The 19869-nt window shown below is 42.7% G+C and overlaps 1 protein-coding gene across 3 annotated transcripts in view; it reads right to left on the reverse strand.

Annotated features, from left to right (window-relative positions):
- LOC150090752 (proton channel OtopLc-like) overlaps window positions 1-19869 on the reverse strand; it is a 181137-nt gene that overhangs the window by 64560 nt on the left and 96708 nt on the right. For all 3 annotated transcript variants that reach the window (XM_090372422.1, XM_090372427.1, XM_090372430.1), the window contains one exon: window positions 6256-6490. In XM_090372422.1, coding sequence (XP_090228548.1) covers window positions 6256-6490 — 235 coding nt within the window. The remainder of the gene's footprint in view (window positions 1-6255; window positions 6491-19869) is intronic.

Here is a 19869-nt window from a genome sequence, read left to right on the forward strand (position 1 = left end):
GAAATTAGATAAGTCTGAATTACAATAACATAACTTATGGATCAGGGACACTGCTATAGCAGAACGTACCCTACAACCATAATGTGTATATGTATATATAAAATATTTTAAGTATAAAATATTGTAGGTAGAACGTGTTAAAGAGCTTTATGTATAGAATTAAAACTAATGAATATACCATATACCCTGGGAGCGTTATAGAAATTTACAATCTTTAATGAACATTATATGCAACATTTACATAAAAAAAAATAATTACATAAATGCATACCCAGTTCCATATATATGACCCATACTAGTACAATACACTGTCTCTCTCTCATCAACTATTCTCAATTTACAAATTATTAACATTAATTTGTATCAGTTGTATCTTACTAAATATTAATCCTCGATAATTACTCAATCATTCTCTTATTAAGAATTTTTATCACTTACAGCAACCCCAAGCACGGTAATAAGTACTATAGGTTCTAATACCTCTCGTGTTTGGGGTTCACATAAAAAAAAAAAAAAAAAAAAAAAACATTTCAGCTCTTATTACTCTTTTTGTTTACATTTGTCTAGCCTTTGTATCATCAAAATGTATTACAAATATATTACCTCTTACCTCAATAATGTTCACTACAGATCACCCATTCTGTCTTAATTACTCTCTAGTTATCATCTTAGTCATCCCCTTTGCCACCCTTACGTTATTTCGAAATCTTTTACATTCATGACAAATTATCTCAATCTTAGTAATTAACTTGCGTAATACAACAGGAATGTTTTTGTTTTTTTTAAGGAATATCACTGAATTGCTTATAGAGCTAGGTTATGAGTCCTTGAGTTCAGGATTCAAGAAAAAAACAGGAGCAGACTTACATTCCGGAATGGCCGCTACTTCCAATTTCCTTGCGTTCAGGCTTCCTTCGTGGCAGACAGGCTTTCTTCCATTTCTTGGACACTCTGCTTTCCTTATTGGCGGACAGGATTTCTTTCATTTCTTGGGCACTCTGCCTTCCGATGCCGGACCATGCTTTCTTTCTTTTCTTGGCTCACTTATCTGCACAACTGGCCATTATCACTGCCTTCCGATGCCACACAAGGCTTTCTTTCTCTTCTTGACTCACTTATCTGCACAACTTTCAACGCAAATGTTCCCACTCTTCCATACCTCCAAAAAAGCATCATCTCTTTCAGTCTGCAGTTTCACTCTCATGAAGAGTACAACACTGTAGTGAACAACGATACAGAAACCACTAACTGGAATAACTCAGTTAATGCCATCCTGGATCGCTTGAATCCCCTGGACGATCTCACCACAAACTCCACAACAAATATCTATTAGGAATAGCAACTCAACCTACCACTGCTCATATTAAACGGATCTCTTCACTCTTCCCGACCTAAAGCTAGTCCTAAGCAAAATAAATAACCATAAATGTCCAGATTTAGATTTTGTGGAAAATACTGTAATTATCAAATTTGCCGAAATCTTTCCAGAAATACTTCTATGTACAACAAATGTCTTACTGAGGGGATTTTTCCTACTCTCTCTGAAGGTAGCTTTGATCAAAATTATTCACAAGCCTGACAAAAATAAATTTGATCCCAAAGCATACAGACCCATCTCTCTTTTGGCAAACTATTTGAAAGATTGTTAGCACCCGAGTAGCAGATTTAACTGACGGTCAAAACTTAATGTCTCCATCCCAATTTGGCTTCAAGAAGGGAATATCAGCTTCGAGGGCTAAATATGAATTGGCCATATTCATTGACTTCGAGGGAGCTTTCGATTCCCTCTGGTGGGAGAGCGCTCTCAATCGTCTTACCAAAGCCAAGTGCTCTCAGCAACTATTCCAAGTTATTAGAAGCTACTTCCAAAATAGACTCATCCAAGTAATCTCGAAACAGCAGTCTGTCTCAAGGACCATCTCAAGAGGATGCCCCCAGGGATCAGTTCTGGGACCCCTCTTCTGGAATATAGTTTTGGACAGCTGGCGCATGCAAAAATCTGAAAATACCTCTGCCTTCGCCTACGCCGATGATTTGGTTCTTCTAATTCCAGGTCGATCGCGTCTTCAACTAGAACAATCAGCCAATATAACTCTTTCTGAGCTAATCAAGAAGTCAAGTATAAATAAAGGAATGAACTTATCATCGTGTGGCAATCAAGATGAGATTCCAGTACTACTGGTCAAGTCACCCGCTCTTTTGTTCCTGCAGTTACCTTCCCTCTCAACAAGAACGTCCGCCAATGGTTTTCTCCCAGCCTAACAACATCGTATATACTTACTGGGCACGGCTCCATCAACTCCAAACTCTTTCAATTTGGCTTGTCTGACGCCAATCTCTGCTTGTGTGGTGCTGAGGAAACCTGGACACACATTCTGTATCGCTGCAGCCTATACCACGACGACAGATCTCCACAAGCTGCTGTCAGCAACTTCTCTGAAGGAAATGAAGTGGCACTGACTGAAAATTCTCAATCGTTCTCAGCTCTACAACAATTCTGCTCTGTTGTTTTCACCAAAAGAAAGCAAATCTTCTCAAGTCTATCAACAAGGAACCACCTCCCTCCCTCCCTCTCTCTGTGTTTGTCTTGTGAACTTTATGTGATCAGAGAATTTATTTAAATATAGAACATATTCGTGTGGTCACTCGTCACTAAAAAGTCACCAATACCACGACTCCTCTTCTTCCTCAGCTAAACTTCATTGTTGGATGAAAACTGGCGTCGCTACTTCGTTAAGCGTTCTCCAAACCATTTTTCGTACGCGAATCGTTACTCCAATAGCACTTCATCCCATTCTCCAAAAACAAACACAGCTTGCGTTAGCGGGTTTCTAAGTGAATTCCGACCTCTATTAGACATGACTGCTGACAATGCTGTTCTTAGGGGCCGATGACCCAGACAGTCGCTTGGAGCACCGGATTCCGTTACATACTGTGCATGCAGCGCAGCCTTACTGTTGTTGGAGGTGTCACAATCGGCCATTTCCATATAAAGGATAGGCGAAACAAAGTCAGTCCTATAGAAATAAATGCAATTTCAAGTGCCTTCTGTCGATATTCCATGGTTATGTTGCAACACACAACTCCTCAGAGGAATAAAATAAAAATCAACGAATTCAGATGGCCTTCTGCCCGAAACTACAGCTTCATCACAATAGAAATACTTCGTGTTTGTATTTCTCTATACTGCTACAAAGACTTCTTTTTTCTTTTTTTTTTTTATGAAAACCTCAAGCACGAGAGGTATTAGAACTTATAGTACTTAGTACGACGCATCAGCTAAAGGTTGAGAAGATGAAAGAAGATACTTGCCGATATTAGACTTGAATTTCTATAAATTGTAATTTTCAGAAAATAAGTACGAAGGAAAGTTGTTCCAGAAGTGGGAATTTGAATAAATGAGGAAGAATAAAAGTTGGTCCTGCGTTTGAAGTCGGACAGTAAAAGGATGTTGGCTGGTTGTGGCACGTGCTTTGGAAGCGAGAGCGAGAATTATAGAAGCTAATTCAGAAGAACAGTGCCAATGGAAGCGTCTATGGAAAAGGCATGCAGCAGAAACAACGTCTATGAGACAGAAAGTGAAGAGACTGTTAGAGACGAGTTACTAATTAGCCTAACTGCCCTATTTTGAATGGAATCTAGACGCCTGAAAGAGGTTTCGGGAGGTCCCACCTCAGATGTGAGAACAAAGTCCATGATAGAGGGGTTTGGGATTTGTACAGGGTGAACAGCTGTTTGGAAAAAACGTAACGGCGAAAGAGAAAACCCAGTTTTTTAGATGCAGAAGAAGCAATATTTGTATTGTGCTTATGCCAAAAGAGAGAAGTCAGGGTAATCCCCATTAGAGATACATGATCGTGCCAGGAAATCAGTGTCATTGAAGATATGCAGAGGAACAGAAGAATCCTTTTTTGCGAAATATAAGACAGGACTTAGTTTTAAAAGGATTGAAATCAACTAAGTTATCTTTGCCCCACTGGAAAATTACCTGGAGATCAGCATTTAAGGAATTGGTAGCGGATATTCGAGAAGTTGAAACTGTTTGTGCGGGTAAAATTCCTCAACCTGAAATGTGGAATGATATCATCAGCAAAACTGTGGGCAGGATTTACGTTCAATGGAAGGTTATTAATATACAAGAGGAAAAGAGTGAGAGGAAGAACTGAACCTTGGCGAACACCAGCATTAGTGGAGAAGTTAGAAGACGAAGAACCATCTACCATTACCCGCAGTGAGCCGTCAGAGAGAAAACTGGATGCCCAATTACAAAAAAAAAAAAAAACCCAGTTGGCAAACTATAAAATATAAGCCTATTTTGTAGTCCTTTATGCCAAACACGATCAAAAGCCTTAGAAACTCAAGACCAACTCTGATTTTTGTCCACAGATGGGTAACATAAGCCAGAAAGAATATCACGTGGATCGAAACTGACGGAATCCAGACTGGCGATCGTTGATCAGATGGAAAGTTTTTAGATAAAAACAGTTGGCGGTTAATTGATTTCTCCATTACTTTAGAAAGAGTAGAAGTAATTGCAATGGGACGATAATTGGATGGGAAGGGTTTGTCACCCTTTTTAGAAACTGGCTGGATATGAGCAAATTTCCAAGCAGTAGGGAAACCACCTTTGGAATAAAGTGAAAAATAGCGACATAGAACAGGAGTAAGTTAGGAACACAGGTTTTGAGAACAGGTGGAGAAATACCATCAGAACCTGGAGCTTTCTTAGCGTCAAGATTGTTCAAAATCCTTCTAACATCCTTTTGACGAAAGAACACAGGAGGCATTGAATGTAGTGTACTTGGAATGGTAGGTTTAGCAAGATCATCAATATACGAATTGGAAGAAAAGTAGGAAGCTAGCAAGTCAGCTTTATCTTTGCTGAAGTGGCAGTAGAACCAGCTGGTTTTGGCAGAGGTGGGAATAGCGATGGGCAAAAGTTGCGGCCAATAGCTTTGGCAAGAGACCAGAATGCTCGACTACCATTTAGACACGAAGCAAGTTTTCTACTCTTAGCCTGTTCGAAATCTGGTTTGGACTGATTAATAACTGCTTTACAATTGTTGAAAGCTTTGGTGTATGCAGAAAATGAAGCTGGAGATTTGGATACAAGCCAATTGCGATATGCAACGTTCTTATCTTGAACAGCCTTAGAATATTGGAAAACAAGAGGTTTAGATAAAGGAAAAGATTTTAAGGTGGAGTGTGGAATAAAGGTTTCTATCCCTGCAAGAATTTTACTGACATGATCAGAGCAACCGTTGACGTCAGAAAGATTTTAAACAGTAATCCGACCAAGGAAAAGAAAAAAAGAAATCTCGCAGATCATTCCATTTTGTATTGCCAAACAACACGACGTTGGGAATGACCACGAGAGAAAGGCCCCACTGGAGAAGAGACCATTACCAAGTTGTTAGCTGAGGTGCCTAGAGGACACTCACCTCGACTGAGTACTTAGAAGGGTGGCTTGTGAGAAAAAGATCAAGCGTGTTGGCTGTGTGATTAGGATTGTCTCGTATTCTTGTAGGTAAATGAATAATAGCCTGTGCGAGATCATTAATAATTTCAATCGTCTCAGCATCTCGACTAGCTGAGTCCGTGTAACTAGAAAACGGAAACGAGCTGGAGTTGTCACCATTAAAATCACCAAGGAAAATTACCTCACTGTTAGGAAAGTTGGATTGGAGAAAGTCAGATAGTTCCAAATGATTAGTAGAGTTGGGAGAACGATAGAGGCTGTTGTTGTTGGGTTTTGGGAGCATTAGCGACTAAGGCCCTATTCTTCCGTATATATTGTGCGTAAATTGCGTGTGTTCTGTTTGCTGCAAGAAAAACCCGACAGAGGCAACATATGAATTTAACCGAATGTGGTGGAGTTTTAAGCCAGAGAAGATCGAAAAGAGATTCCAAATTACTACATCTCTGACAGGGAATATCAGAACTGATATATGTACAATAACCACCTTTGAAGCAAAATAATACAGCAAATAATTCGGGCAACTCAAATGACTAGTGGTTGAATCAACCGACAGACTGAAAACGATGGCTAAAATGAGTAACAATGTAATAATTAAAATATTTAAAATGCATCCTTATTATAATTCTTTTTATATTCAGCATTATTTTTTTTCGATAGATCTTAAGAGTTTTTTAAAAAGGTTTCTTTGTAATTTATTTCTTCATTAGAAAATGGTAGAAATATAAACAGAAACAAATTTTGGATTTTACGCCTTGAGGTTTTGTGGTTACACTTACTTTTCCGAAAGTTGTATCTTGTAGAATCCATCCTTCCTGCCAAATGTTGGAGTGGGTGGGGTACTGTTACACGACCCAACAAACGAACTTGTGCGATAAACTTGCGCTTGGGGAATGTCGATCTGTAAACAAGGGCGTCGATGCTGATGATGTGGACTATTGTTGAAATTGCTATTTGTACCAATCCCTGAATCTTCGCTACCGCGTGCTGGTAAACAGTTGCCACTACCACTTTCTGTTAAAATAAAAACAAGAAATTTTATAAGAATAATCACCCGCGCTCTTTTAATGTATTTCCTTTACAGTGCGAAGTGAAATAAAATTAGAGATGAATTTAGTGAAAAAATATGAAAGTTTTACATTTAGATCGAACTTTTGAAAATGAATAAAGTTATTTCCTTTATTCGAAATAATAGTCTCGATTGAATTTTTTGTTATTTTATTCACTTATTTATTATATATATTATTTTGCTTAATTTTCGTTATTTTATTTTTATTTTCACTTACACCGCAAATCCGTGCTTCAGCAGAGCTCAATTTAACGCACTTTCTAAATAATGGACAAGTTCCCCTGGATTAGGCTATTCGTCCGTAAGGGACCGGTGACTAACCGCCTCAGTCTTAAAATATTTTCACAATAAAGCAGACTCAAACAATTATATTAGGGCCACCCATAATTTCTTATATATACCCATTTTATGTATTATGTCTGTAAATTGCACGTGTTCTCTAGTTAATTTGCCTGTTTTCAGGGCCGGATTAAGGATGAAATAGATCCCCGGCCATATTTAAATTCTAAGCCCTTTAATATATACACAGAATGATCACTGAATTATGACCACCCCTATGAAAACGGAATGCGACCCGTTCACCACGTGAGGTACTAGAGTGCGCAGTTAGTCGATCTACGTAGCATAGATAAGGTGTCAGTAGGCAGTAAAATTCCGAGAATGATGGGTAAAAGGAAGGATTTATCGGACTTTGATAAAGGACAGATTGTGGGTGCTCGACGAGCTGGTGCCTCGATTTCCCAAACGGCTGAACTGGTGAGGTGTTCGAGAGCCGCCGTAGTTAAAGTGTACCAGGACTGGCATCAAAATGGTCAAACAACTACCCTTTGCAAAACTGCAAAGGTCAGCGAAAGGTTGATGTTAGAGGTGAGTGTCGGGTCCGACGACTCATACAGGCGAACAGGTGCAGCACTGATGAAGAGTTGACTACCCAATACAACATGGGCCAACCCGGAATAATATCTGACATGACCATGCGTCACGTATGGGCTATACCAGCAGACAACCCCTACGGCATCCTCTCCAAGGTTCATCGGCGTAAAAGACTCGCCTGGTGCGAAGAGCATGCAAGTTGGACGTTAGAAAACTGGAAGAAGGTGTGCTGGTCGGATGAGTAACGTTATTTACTCCACACCGTGGATGGTCGTGTACGGATTTGGCGTCAACAACATGAGGCTCTTGATTCACCATGCATGGTATCAAAAGTGTAGGCCGGTGGAGGCGGTTGTATGGTGTGGGGCTTGTTTCACTGGCAGGAACTTGGACCCTTGGTGCATGTGGAACAACGTATCAGTGGTCTACGCTATCGTCAACTGCTTGCTGACTGTGTACACCCCCCTCCCCGCTATGTTACACTTTTTCCCGAATGGCGATGGTGCCTTCCCAGATGACAATGCGCCGAGCCATCGGGCACTTGTTGTGCAGGAATGGTTTGAAGAACACAGTTCTGACTTCCAGCATATCGATTGGCCTCCGAACTCCCACCGATATCAGTTCCATAGAGCACTTGTGGGACGCTATGGAAAGGCATATCAGGAGTCTGGATATACCAATCATCTCCATACCTGCATTGCTGACCGCGGCTTGGTTGGCCACACCTCCCGAACGCTTCCGACATCTTGTTGAATCAATGCCACGTCGGATAGCTGCTGTACTAAGAGCAAAAGGAGGGCGTACGAAGTATTAGGTAGGTGGTCATAATTCAGTGATCACTCAGTGGATATTACACACATATCTATAAATACAAATATTAGGTTTTATGTTTATATTGTGAATAATAATTCCTTGATAAAAATGTAAACTAAGAGGTCGAAAATGTTTTATGTTTGACTTGAAAAATAAAGTAATAATAAAAACGTTTTAATATAAACTTTTAACTTAATTTACATTGTACAATAAAAAGGTACAAGAATAAAATTTAAACACTTAAAATTAAGTTTAAGAATGCTTTTATATTACACGCTTACTTGATTTATTATTATAAAAAATTTTTCACTACTTTGGAAAATATTTACCCTGAAAGTGGGCCCCCTCTTCGAGTAAGGCTCCCGCCCATTGCCGGTTTGCCCGTAGCGTTATATAGACATGTGTATATGTATAGGGCGGCACCTGGAACGTCTATTCAACTCCGCCTCGTGTCTCTGTGAAGAAGTAAATTGCAAAAGGGCTAGAAATATGTTGGTGTAGGTTTCCGTGTATTCTGTCCTGTCCTCTTGGCTACCCAGAACATAGATGAGAGAGAGAGAGAGAGAGAGAGAGAGAGAGAGAGAGAGAGAGAGAGAGAGAGAGAGAGAGAGAGAGAGAATATATATCTTTAATGCCCTTCACGGCCAAAAAGCCAGGGGTTTACATTTTTACAGCCTCCCGAAACTTCCGGGAAACTCGAACTGAACAGATGATTCTGGGTACTCGTCCACATAACGGGAAGGTGGGCCAGTTCCAGTGGAGCACTACGAGCAAACACCTCGGAGGCAAAAGAGACTCTGACCCATCTAGTGTTGCCAAAAGGTGGGCCAGGATCCTCTGGGGTAAAAAAAAAAAAAAAAAAAAAGAGAGAGAGACAGAGAGAAAAACCAACCCGTGGTGCTGGTTATAAAATAAAATAAAATATAGTAAAATAAGAAAAAAATAAATACACATAAAAGCCAGTAGTGTTGGTTGGAAGGAAAAATAAATAAACAAAATAATACATTGGTGCTAGTTGGGATATATATATATAAGAATAAATAAAAAAAAAAACATTGGTGCTGGTTAACAAAAAAAAAAAAAAAAAAAAACAGTAGTGCTGGTTAAGAATAATAATAAAAAAAAAAAAAAAAAAAGTAGTCTTCAATAAGTACTCTTTGTATCCAGGATAATTCAGAATTCGAACTGAGGCGCCTCCTCCGTAGCCAGGTGGGCAGGAGCAGCAGTGCGTAGCACACGCTTCTTGATTAGACTGGGGTTCGAGCCAGTGACCACCAAATACGGAGGGTGCGGAAAGGTCAGGGAATGACCACCGCATATCCCCGGAGCAATATGGCCTTAGTTGCTAATGCTCCTAAAAAAAAAAAAAAAGACAACCAAATAACCAATTCGAACTGATGACCTTTAGGATCACTGCAATGACAATTCTTGCGTACACGAACCATAGAAGAAAATATAGCTAGTTTTGGTGCCCAGCACTACAGAAATCTCTGAGTGTCCTCTGAAAGTATATGTTTTGTTATCCAGGATAGCAAAGAAGCAAACTGTTTTCCCACTCACACAGGTGTATTTGGTGGACTATTTTGGTTCGCTACTCCGGCGTTGATTTTCTTTCTACGAGCAAACACCTCGGAGGCAAAGTTCTGAAGAGCTGAAAGGTGGTTCTTATTCTGCAGAAGCACCTCCTCCCGCCCTGGAGAAAGATCTGGGACGTCAGTTCAGAGCTTCACCCTAAGATCGTTGTAGATTGCGCAGTTAAAGAGCAGGTGATTCCAACCTTCTGTATTCCCGCAGCGTCAGAGGTCTGTGTTGTGCAAGCCAAACAGATAAAGATTTTGATTGAGAGAGCCATGTCTAGTTACCAGAAAGTAAGTTTCCATAGTTAAAGAGCACCAGGTTTTAACCGATTTAGAGAGCAAGAAGGTCACATCAGGCAGGAATTTTCTTGTGGCAGCCCTAAGTGGGGTGGGGTGGGGTGGTGTCCCATCTAGTCTGCCAGATACTAATTATCTCGATAAAGCATCTGGATTTCTCCTTTTTAGGATCTTCATTTAAATTTAGCTGGAATACCACGTAAATCTGAAGGTATTTGTTTTTTTATGTCGATAGCAGGGACCACGATAGATGAGAAATAGATCCAAAGGAAGGGACCCCACAATAACTTGCACTGCAGCGGTGGAAACTGTTCTGCATGCTCTGAGAATAGAGAGGAGCATGTTCCGCCGGACGGAATTCAGATTTAACCTCATTTTGGAATTGGCGGCCCGGTGAAACCAAGCTCTTGCCGCATAGGTGACTATGCTCAGGAAAACAGCATTATACACTGGTATGCAAAACTTAAGGACCAACACTATTTCTAAAGGTTACAACCACAAAATCAAACGAAACAGCCTGTGGCAATTTGAATAACTGTGGCCGTTCAGTAGAAAGCTGGTGCACATACAAAAATTTGAATCGTGATGAGAGGGCTCATGTAAACATAAAAGCAGCAGTTATGTGCAAATTACCGAATGGTGAGCACGACTGTTACAGACGTTCGATTGGTTTCATACAATGCCACAGACAACGAAATATGGCCTGTAGACAACATCTGGATTACTTTACCTGGGGTCGAATAATTGGGAAGGTCGAAGTGCGAGGAGTGTGGCTGCAGAGTTCGGTATCGCCCATAGCCTCGTCTCACGTGCGTGGTTGGCCTTCAGAACGACAGGTACAGCTGTTCGAAGGACCAGTGGTGGTTGTCCACGAAAAACAACGATGACGACTATATACTCCTACAGGCCAAGAGGGAATGACACCAGACAGCGGGATCCATTGCAAACCACCTGCACAGGACGCAGAATATCACGGTTTACTGTGGCTAGGCGACTCCATAAAGGTGGAACGTTTGCCCGACGATCAGTATGTTGTGTCCCTTTAACACCTGCCCATCGGAGACACCGTTTACAGTGGTGCATCGAACACAAGGACTGGACAGCAGCGCAATGGGTAAGGTACTCTTTACTGATGAGAGTAGGTTCAGTCTCTAGTGATTCTGGACGTCAGCTAATCTGGCGAGAGGTTGGCACAATGCTGCAACTACCTCAGATCAGAAATACTTTCTGGTCATAGCAATAGACTTTGCTGGGGCTTTTGACACTTTATGGTGGCCAAGCGTCCTGGCCCGACTCCGGAAGGCCAACCTGCCATCAAATCTGTATCAAGTCATCAAATCCTACCTGTCGAATAGGTTCGTGACAGTCAGAGCACCATACTGTTCAGTAACAAGAGAAGTATTCAGAGGATGTCCACAGGGCTCAATCCTGGGTCCACTCCTATGGAACTTGGTTCTAGACGGCTTTTTGAACCTGGAACTCGGCGACGTCGTTCCCCTAGCATATGCGGATGATGTGGTTCTGATGCTGCCTGGGGGATCTAGGACGCAACTGGAGAACACCGCCAACAGAGCAATAGAAACTCTAGAGGACTGGGCTAACAACAATAACTTGAAGATCTCATCCTCGAAGACAAGATCTATATTATTAAAAGGAGCCCTAGACACCAGACGACCCCCTCAAATCAAGATACAAGGTAACACAATTAAACTTACCACCGAATTAAAGCACCTTGGAGTCGTACTAGACAAGAACCTGAGCTTTACACCACATATAGTGCACTTACGGAAGAAAATTAGAGGATACTCCGCACTTTTTGCGCGAATCACACGCAAGGAATGGGGTTTGAGGAGGAAAACCCTCAGCCTCTACTATAAAGCTATTTTCCTGCCAGCGATTACATATGCTGCTGGAATATGGTATCGCAAGGCGACCACTGCAGTGAACCGGAAAAAATTGGAGACTACGCAGCGACACATACTCATAACCATCTCGAGAGCATGTAACACTGTAAGTACCCACGCACTCCAGGCCCTGACGGGATCCCTCCCTCTGGACCTGGAGATTGTTAAGCATGGGCTACTCTATCAACTGACCAAAGGCAGAACGGCAACATGCCTCGACTACACCATAGATCTGTCAAATGATCCCAAAGTAGAAAGGAACCGTCTCTCCGCTTACCTCCAACAAACTTGGCAGGCCCGCTGGGAGATCTCCAGCAAAGGTGCAATAACTAGAAAATTTCTACCCAACATACAGCTGGTATACCCGGATTATCCAGCGTGGCTCTCACCAGGTTTCTACACAACCTACCTGCTGACGGGACACGGGGCCATTAGAGACAAACTACAAGGATTTGGACTGAGTGATACACCGTTTTACCTCTGTGGTGAACGTGAAACGTGGGAGCACCTAATGTACAGTTGCCCACTATATGAGGACCTCTATTGTAGGTTCATTACTAGAACACAGCTTAACCTCCGTAATCAAGAAGACCTCGCCATAACTGAAGTTGACACATACAAGGCATTCGCGCAGCTGGCCCAGGACCTCTTCACAAGGAGAAGGACGCTCCCACAGCCTCAACCACTGCAGTAAACAAACATGCCATGCAGACCAGCAGAAAGCCTACACAACCACGGTAACCTTCCCAGATGATAAACTGACACCAGAGTGAAACATCCAAGGAATTAAACCTCACAACTGAGTCTACCTGAAGTCACAATCTCTATGATTACCGACAGATGTATCCACCTAACGTGACAACCCGATTAGACAACCTCATCCAGCACAGGCATTTGACAACCTGATCAAGACAACAAGACTACCATGCAAGGGCTCAGAGAAATGACTGCAGCACATTGCTGCCACCTAGCCATATAGCGATCTGGGCTGGTAGCCTTGACCAGCCTTTCACTCCTATTCCTTGGTGGGGGGGGAGATAGCTCGCTGTCTTCTTCTCCTGCCATCCCCCTTTCCCTCTGGTGGGGCATGGACATGCCCCACTGACTGCAGGGGCCATCTACCCTATCGGCCCCTTACTTCTCTTTCTTTTCCCCCCAGCCTTCAGTCTCCCTACCCTTCTCTTTGACTACACACCGCGAAAGCCCCACGCATCCAAATTTAAATTAGCACCAAAATTATTGCCCGCCCCATTAGGCCTCTAGAACTTGTCATTTTAGCGTACAACCCCATGGTAATTTCGGGGAACAAACCCCACATACTATCTCGTAATAGCGATTTTGCAACTATACCACCGTTTTGTTTTTTTTTCCCCCTATAGGACCCATCCGCTGAAATCCCAGGAAATTAGGCGGCGGGACCTGCCAGAGTATAATAAATTTTAAGGTACACCTGGCCAGCCTCCTCGTTGGCATAGTACGGACAACGCCGTTATTGGCCGTCGAGCCCCATCAGGGGCTCGACGGCCAATAGGCCAGAAGAATAATGGGCACAACATACTACACAACACACAATCCACATAAATCTCTGGTCTTGACAGAGTACTGTCCCTCGATACAGCGAACACTCGCGGAGATGGGAGAAATTCCTGGTGCCGTTTGACCCTCAACATACTTTGTACTTTGTACACGGTATTACCCTGAAAACATCACTGAAAGGGATCGATATGGCGGTCGAGGTGTTCTCGTCTGGCGAGCGTTATCTTCGATGGACGTTGTTTGTTTTGGTTTTTAGGAGCATTAGCAACTAAGCCCATATTGCTCCGAGGATATGCGGTGGTCATTCCCTGACCTTTCCGCATCCTCCGTATTTGGTGGTCACGGGGTCGAACCCCGGTCTAATCAAGAAGCGTGTGCTACGCACTGCTGCTGCTGCCCACGAAGGCGCCTTGGATGGACGTACACAACTCCAGATACTGGAAGGCGGTACTGTAACAGGTGCTGTACTGAGATAATCCTTCGCCATGTGCGTCTGTTCCAAGGCCATTGGCCCCGAGTCGTGTTTATGGATGATAACGCCACACCCCATCGCACTGCAGCTGTTGATATGCTTTGGAAAAGTGAGGACATTGTTCGTATGGATTGGTCTGCCCGTTCCACCGATCGAAATCCCATCGAACATATATGGAACGTTCTGGGGAGACGCCTAGCGGCACGTCCACACCCACCAAAAAATGTTCACTAACTGAAGATGACGCTGACAGAGGAATGGATGATGTTACCGCAAGAACTTATCAATAACATTGTTCTAAGTATGGACAGGGGTGGCCATATCTCCTATTGAGGACCACCTCTTCCCTTTATTCCATCTTTAGCAATGATGTATTTGTATCATGACAGCCAATGCTGTGTTGCCATTTTTGAATAAAGTCCCTCTGTACCGTTGTGTTCCCGTTGTTGTGTCGGTGTCGTTTCCTTTATCATGTCTGTACCTCACGAAGTTCCTTTGGTATGCTTTCCCCATATCCAGGCCACTCCTATGAGAAGCTACAGGTGAAAACCTGACTGGTTCTTAAGTTTTGCACACCAGTGTAGTAGACAAAGAGAGACTTTCTAGAGACTCCATTCCCCTCTGGAAATTCTAATAATTGACCCTGTGAATTTTTTGATTTTAGTACTCATGTGAATTAGATGAGGATAGAAGGAAAAAAATTATTTAAAATTATTATTTTAGGGTTGCCCGTAATTAAATACATTAACCCGTATTTGTGTCTGTAAATTTCGTATGTTCTATGGTTGATTTACCTGTTTTGCTGGACGAAAAAACCCCAGTTACTGGGGAGAAAAACTTTGCTATCTACGCCTGAGACCAACTAACTCAGCCACGGAGTGAAAAAAGCCCATTAAAGTTCCTTGCATCGTCGACGGGATTCGAACCCAGGCCTTTTCCACCCAGTGTGGGGAGGACAGTGACGATACCACTGTGCTACCGCGCAGACAGGATAGAAGGAAAGCTTATGGTCAATAATAACCCCTAGGAGTTTTGCCTCAGTGACTATAGGGAGCCGCTTGCCAATTTTTTTTTTACTTGGGGAGGCCGCCTGAGCTCCAACTTGGATTTAAAAAGCATCATTTTTGTTTTAACTGGATTAATTTTAAGTTTGTTTGCCAATGACCAAGTGGAAAGATCAGTTAAAATCAGGTTTGCATTCACCTCCAACACCGCACGAGAACTACTTGAGACCACAATTGTCAGGTCATCGGCAAAAGCAAAAATTTTACAATTCTGGAGAGAGCGGTCCAGCCAATCTTGAAGCACAATGTTCTAGATAAGGGGGCCCCAGGACTGAACCCTGGGGATACCCTCGAAATACCTTCCTACAGACTTGAAGAAATTTTGATTTGACAATTATTGAGCGGTCAGAGAAGTAACTTTGAAATAATGTGTACATATGAAGGGAGCATCTGGCAGACCATAGACGTTCAAGGGTGTTACCCCACCAGACAGTATCGAAGGCGCCCTCGAAGTCGACCATAATAGCTAGTTCAAAGTTAGATTTAGAATTTTTAATGTGCCAGACGAAGTCAGACAAAGCTTCCTCACAAGAATGACCTGGGGTGAAGTCATATTGACAGATGGAAAAGAGATTTTGCTGTTGAAACAGAGCTGTTGTTCGAAAAGCCATAAGCCGCTCCAAGATTAGCAAGCAGCGCAATTGGTCTGTAGCGGATGATCTTCTTTGCTGATTTATAGGAGGCTTTTATAAGAGACTGTTGAATAAGCTCGGCTAGATTTTCTGCAGAAGTCAAGCTGAAGCTGTCCAGAGCGTTTAATGGATAGTCATTAGTGATGGAGGCATCAAAACAGTCCCAGTCAACTCTTTTTGTGGACGAAGTCTGGTGTTCTAGGCGAGTTGCAGTTAGTAGGTGCATCGACAGAAATATGGAACACATTTGCACTGTGGTCGCCGAGTGTCCAATCTGGGACTGTAACCCCGTCGCGGATGCGTGAATTTAAGTCACATGTGGTGAGTGTAACGTCAATGTTCGACTCACCGGATGAGCTGCAATAGGTGGAGAGTTGGCCTGGTCGATTATGGACTGCAAGATTACAACTTAAAATAAAGTCATCAAGAAGAAGATCTCGAGCGTCAGAAACAGCGCTGAACCGGAAATGGGACTTTGCATTAATGTCCGAGGTAATGAGGACATTCCTAGGGCCGAGGAAGTTAAGTGCGAACTCCAAGAAGTTTAATGAGTCATTGAAATCTGCAGAAGCGGGACAGTAGATAGATCGACGGAAGACAGAATGAGAGAGAGAGAGAGAGAGAGAGAGAGAGAGAGAGAGAGATGAGAAGTTGATTTGCACACAAGTCGCCAGTTTGTTGCAGAGACCATGGACAACAATAACATCTAAATTCCTGTTTAAAATAACGATGCATATTTCAGAGTCTTGGTGCAGAGACCATGGACAACAATAACATCTAAATTCCTGTTTAAAATAACGATGCATATTTCAGAGTCTTGGTGCACAGATTGCACCACTCGATCATAAATGGAATAACCAATAATCTTGGATATATGCCCAAACTGACCCTTCGATAAGAAGGGCTCCTGGATGGAGATCAGGTCCACAGCATTTTGCTCTGCAGCCAGCCGAATCTCATCCGCGACTAATCACGACCTATATCCATTGATTTGAAGAACTTTGAGTTTAATGTTTTGTGGAGTGAAGGAGGAAGAATGAGAGTGACAGCCATCAGAAGACGTTTCATTTTGATTCACCTGAAATGCAGAGTTGTTTGGGTTACTCTCCATCAGCAGTTCTGAGCCGTATCATTTCCAGGGCACGTTGGTATTCAGGGCAGGTAGTATCTCTCACCGAGTGCTGACAAGCCCTCTTGCGCCTCTTACAATTAATGCAGACAGGCTGCTCCTCTTTGTGTGGGCACTCTGCAATGACGTGTCCACTACGGGCACAGTGACCACAGGTTGGAGAATTGTGAGTGCAATGTTGTGTGGTGTGCCCGTAGCCTAGGCAAAGAAAACATTTTTTTACAACTGTGAATGCTCTAAATTTGCGAGAGCCACAGCCAAGGAACACCCGATCGCGGGATAGCACTTCTTTATAGATCTTTGGTGCAAAGATGACAACCATGTTTAGCCGTAGACGAGTTTGACTTGGTGTTGAACCAGAACGCAGTGCCTGTTTACTTCCTCGTACGATAATCCTAAATCAATGAGGTTCTTAAAATAAGGGTGTCCTCTAAGAAGTCCTCATTTGCGTAGTTTTTGGGAAAGCCATAGAATGTAATTGCGGGATCCGATGTGGCGATGCCGGCAGCAGAGAGGGACGCAGAGGAGGAGATAGTATTGAGATCTTGCTTGGACGCGGTTTCCAAGATGACTCTGCGATTTCTTATCACTCCGAGAGATTTTACTTTAACCATCTTGAAGTCGCTTTTGAGCGTTTGGATACAAACTCCTTCACCTCATGACTAGTTTTCAGTTCGCTGGTGTCATTGGCTCTTAGGAGAAGGACATTCTGTGATGGTTGGGTTTTGGGGCCAAGTTGATGGCTGTTTGAGGTCGAGGCCGTGAAGGGTTTGTTGGTATCAGAAGAAGGTGGGGAGATGCCCTTCCTTAGACGTCTGCAAATGAAGGAGTGGGATCTGGGATACATGAAGATGCAGGTGGGTTTATAGTGAGAGTCTAAGACTTTTTTTCGAGGATGATCGCTCTGGATCGTAGTTCATCGTTAACGGCCACGGCGCGTAGCTTCTCGTTGTCGATTAGCAGCTCCGCGGTAACTATCTCAACTATCTCCAGGTATGACCACAAGTCATGGATGTAGTTCCCCGCTATTACTGTGAATCCGTTTGCATTGCAATTAATAAAAGATATTAGTTCTTTATGCAGCTTAGAGATGATCTGGTGACGGGAGGGAGGGAGCATCCGCATTCCCAGAATCGGTAGGAGTCCCCAGCCTGGAGGAAGAACTGAGGCAAAAAGCAAATACGCGGTCAAAACAAATGCCGCAACAGGAATAGCTGGAGAAGCAGGGAGGTCCTTGGAAGCAACAGGGTTGTTACAAGAAGAGTCAGCAAAAGGACATCCAGAAGGGCTTTCCACTGACTCTAAAGAATTTAGCTTAACTTGTTCATTTGCAGAAGCAGCAGTCTCATACCGGGACAAAAGGAGCTTAAGTTTCTTCTTGCTCTTATTCCTTTTCTTCTTCTTCTTCTTCTTATGTGAAGGATTGGGAGTCTTACGTGGTGTCTTAAGCGGAAGAGGGAGGAAATTATCTGATTCATCCTCTCCGGATGCAGAGGAGCTGTCATTAGACGTCATTACTAGCACAATCAATATAAATCAACTGAATCAATAATAATTCTAAGTCTAGTCCTGGGCTAAACCCTGTTTAAAATTTCCATAATCTTTCCGGAATATCAACTGCTTACTTTCTGAAAAACTGAATTAATTAATGACACGATTTTTTTTTTTTTTTTTTGTGTCGAGAGAGGCAGTATTTGGGGAAGAGAAGAGGCAGGGAGAAACAGTCTTGAAGTAACTAGTCAGGTTAGCAGCATGAAGCGCAGGCCAGTCGGGTGCTAAAAATAGGTCAGAGCTGTAAAATTAGTACATTAATGCGGCCCTGCCTGTTTTGTTGGACGAAAAAACCCCGGTTTCGGGATAATAAAGCAGATTGCCTGAGAGCCAGAATTTTTCTCGCCATCAGCCTTACCAAGCTTGTAAGACATCAGTAAGAAGTCATCTAAACCGCCATGGTACTAGAGAATTCTTCCGACTCTAAGTAAACTTTAGTCAGATTTTCCACTGCCACTATACGACACAGACATTTCAAGATCTTTTACTCCACACATAATTGCAGTAAAAGACAGTATTTCAACATTTAATGTTTATTATTATTTCATAGCATAGCACTTCATAACATTCTAGCATCTTCGGCGATGATGTGTATACCTTTCGAGTTTAGCAGACAATCAAATTTAGCGGACAGGCCTTATAACCATGTATCCCGTTAAAGAGGTTTTACTGTAATTACACAGTTTCATTTTCGGTTATAATTTTACTTAGTGGTCAGTTTATTAGGTACACCGACATAATACTGTACCCTTAACAGCATGTGGCATCTCCTTTATCTCTCAGAAGAGCCTCAAGTCGTTGGAGCTTAAATCGACGAGGTGCCGAAACCATTGAACAGAAGTTTTGGTTCATGGACAGCAGCGGATCTCCGCGCGCGAACAGCTGATTCTACATTGCTCAATCGTTAAAATCGGCTCAATGAAGTATGGCAAAATCACCCTCATGCTCCTGGAACCATTCTCGAACGAAATCTTGTCACACAGAACACTATCCTGGAAGCAACCGTTACCAAATGGATAAATGTGAGCATGAACAGATGCACCTGGCATAAATGTTCAAGTAACCGTGGTCAAGTAGACCGTTCAGACATTAATCCATTGGTATCGGGGGACGTAACCAGTATCGGGAAAACATTCCCTTCCCCATCATACTTCCATAACCAGTCTGCAGTGTTCACACCTGACACGATAGGTCCATTGATACATGCTTCTGCTGTTGCAAAATCTTAGTCCTACAGTCAGCATAGAACAATTGAAACCGGGATTTGTTGGACCAGGAGACCATTTTCCACTCCTTAAATGTCCTGTTCCCACCGTATCCGTTGCTGCTTGTGTTCCATTCTTATCAGCTGCATCTGATAAGAATGGAACGGGGGAAAGTCGTTTACAGCTATACCCCAATCGTGACATGGACTGACATACCGTGCATTCCGATGAAACCCATTTGCAGCACACTGTTGTACTGCCTGCCATTTGA

Source organism: Mastigoproctus giganteus, chromosome 1, assembly GCF_048544385.1.
Source record: "Mastigoproctus giganteus isolate SK-2022 chromosome 1, ASM4854438v1, whole genome shotgun sequence".
NCBI classification, from domain to species: Eukaryota; Metazoa; Arthropoda; class Arachnida; order Uropygi; family Thelyphonidae; genus Mastigoproctus; species Mastigoproctus giganteus.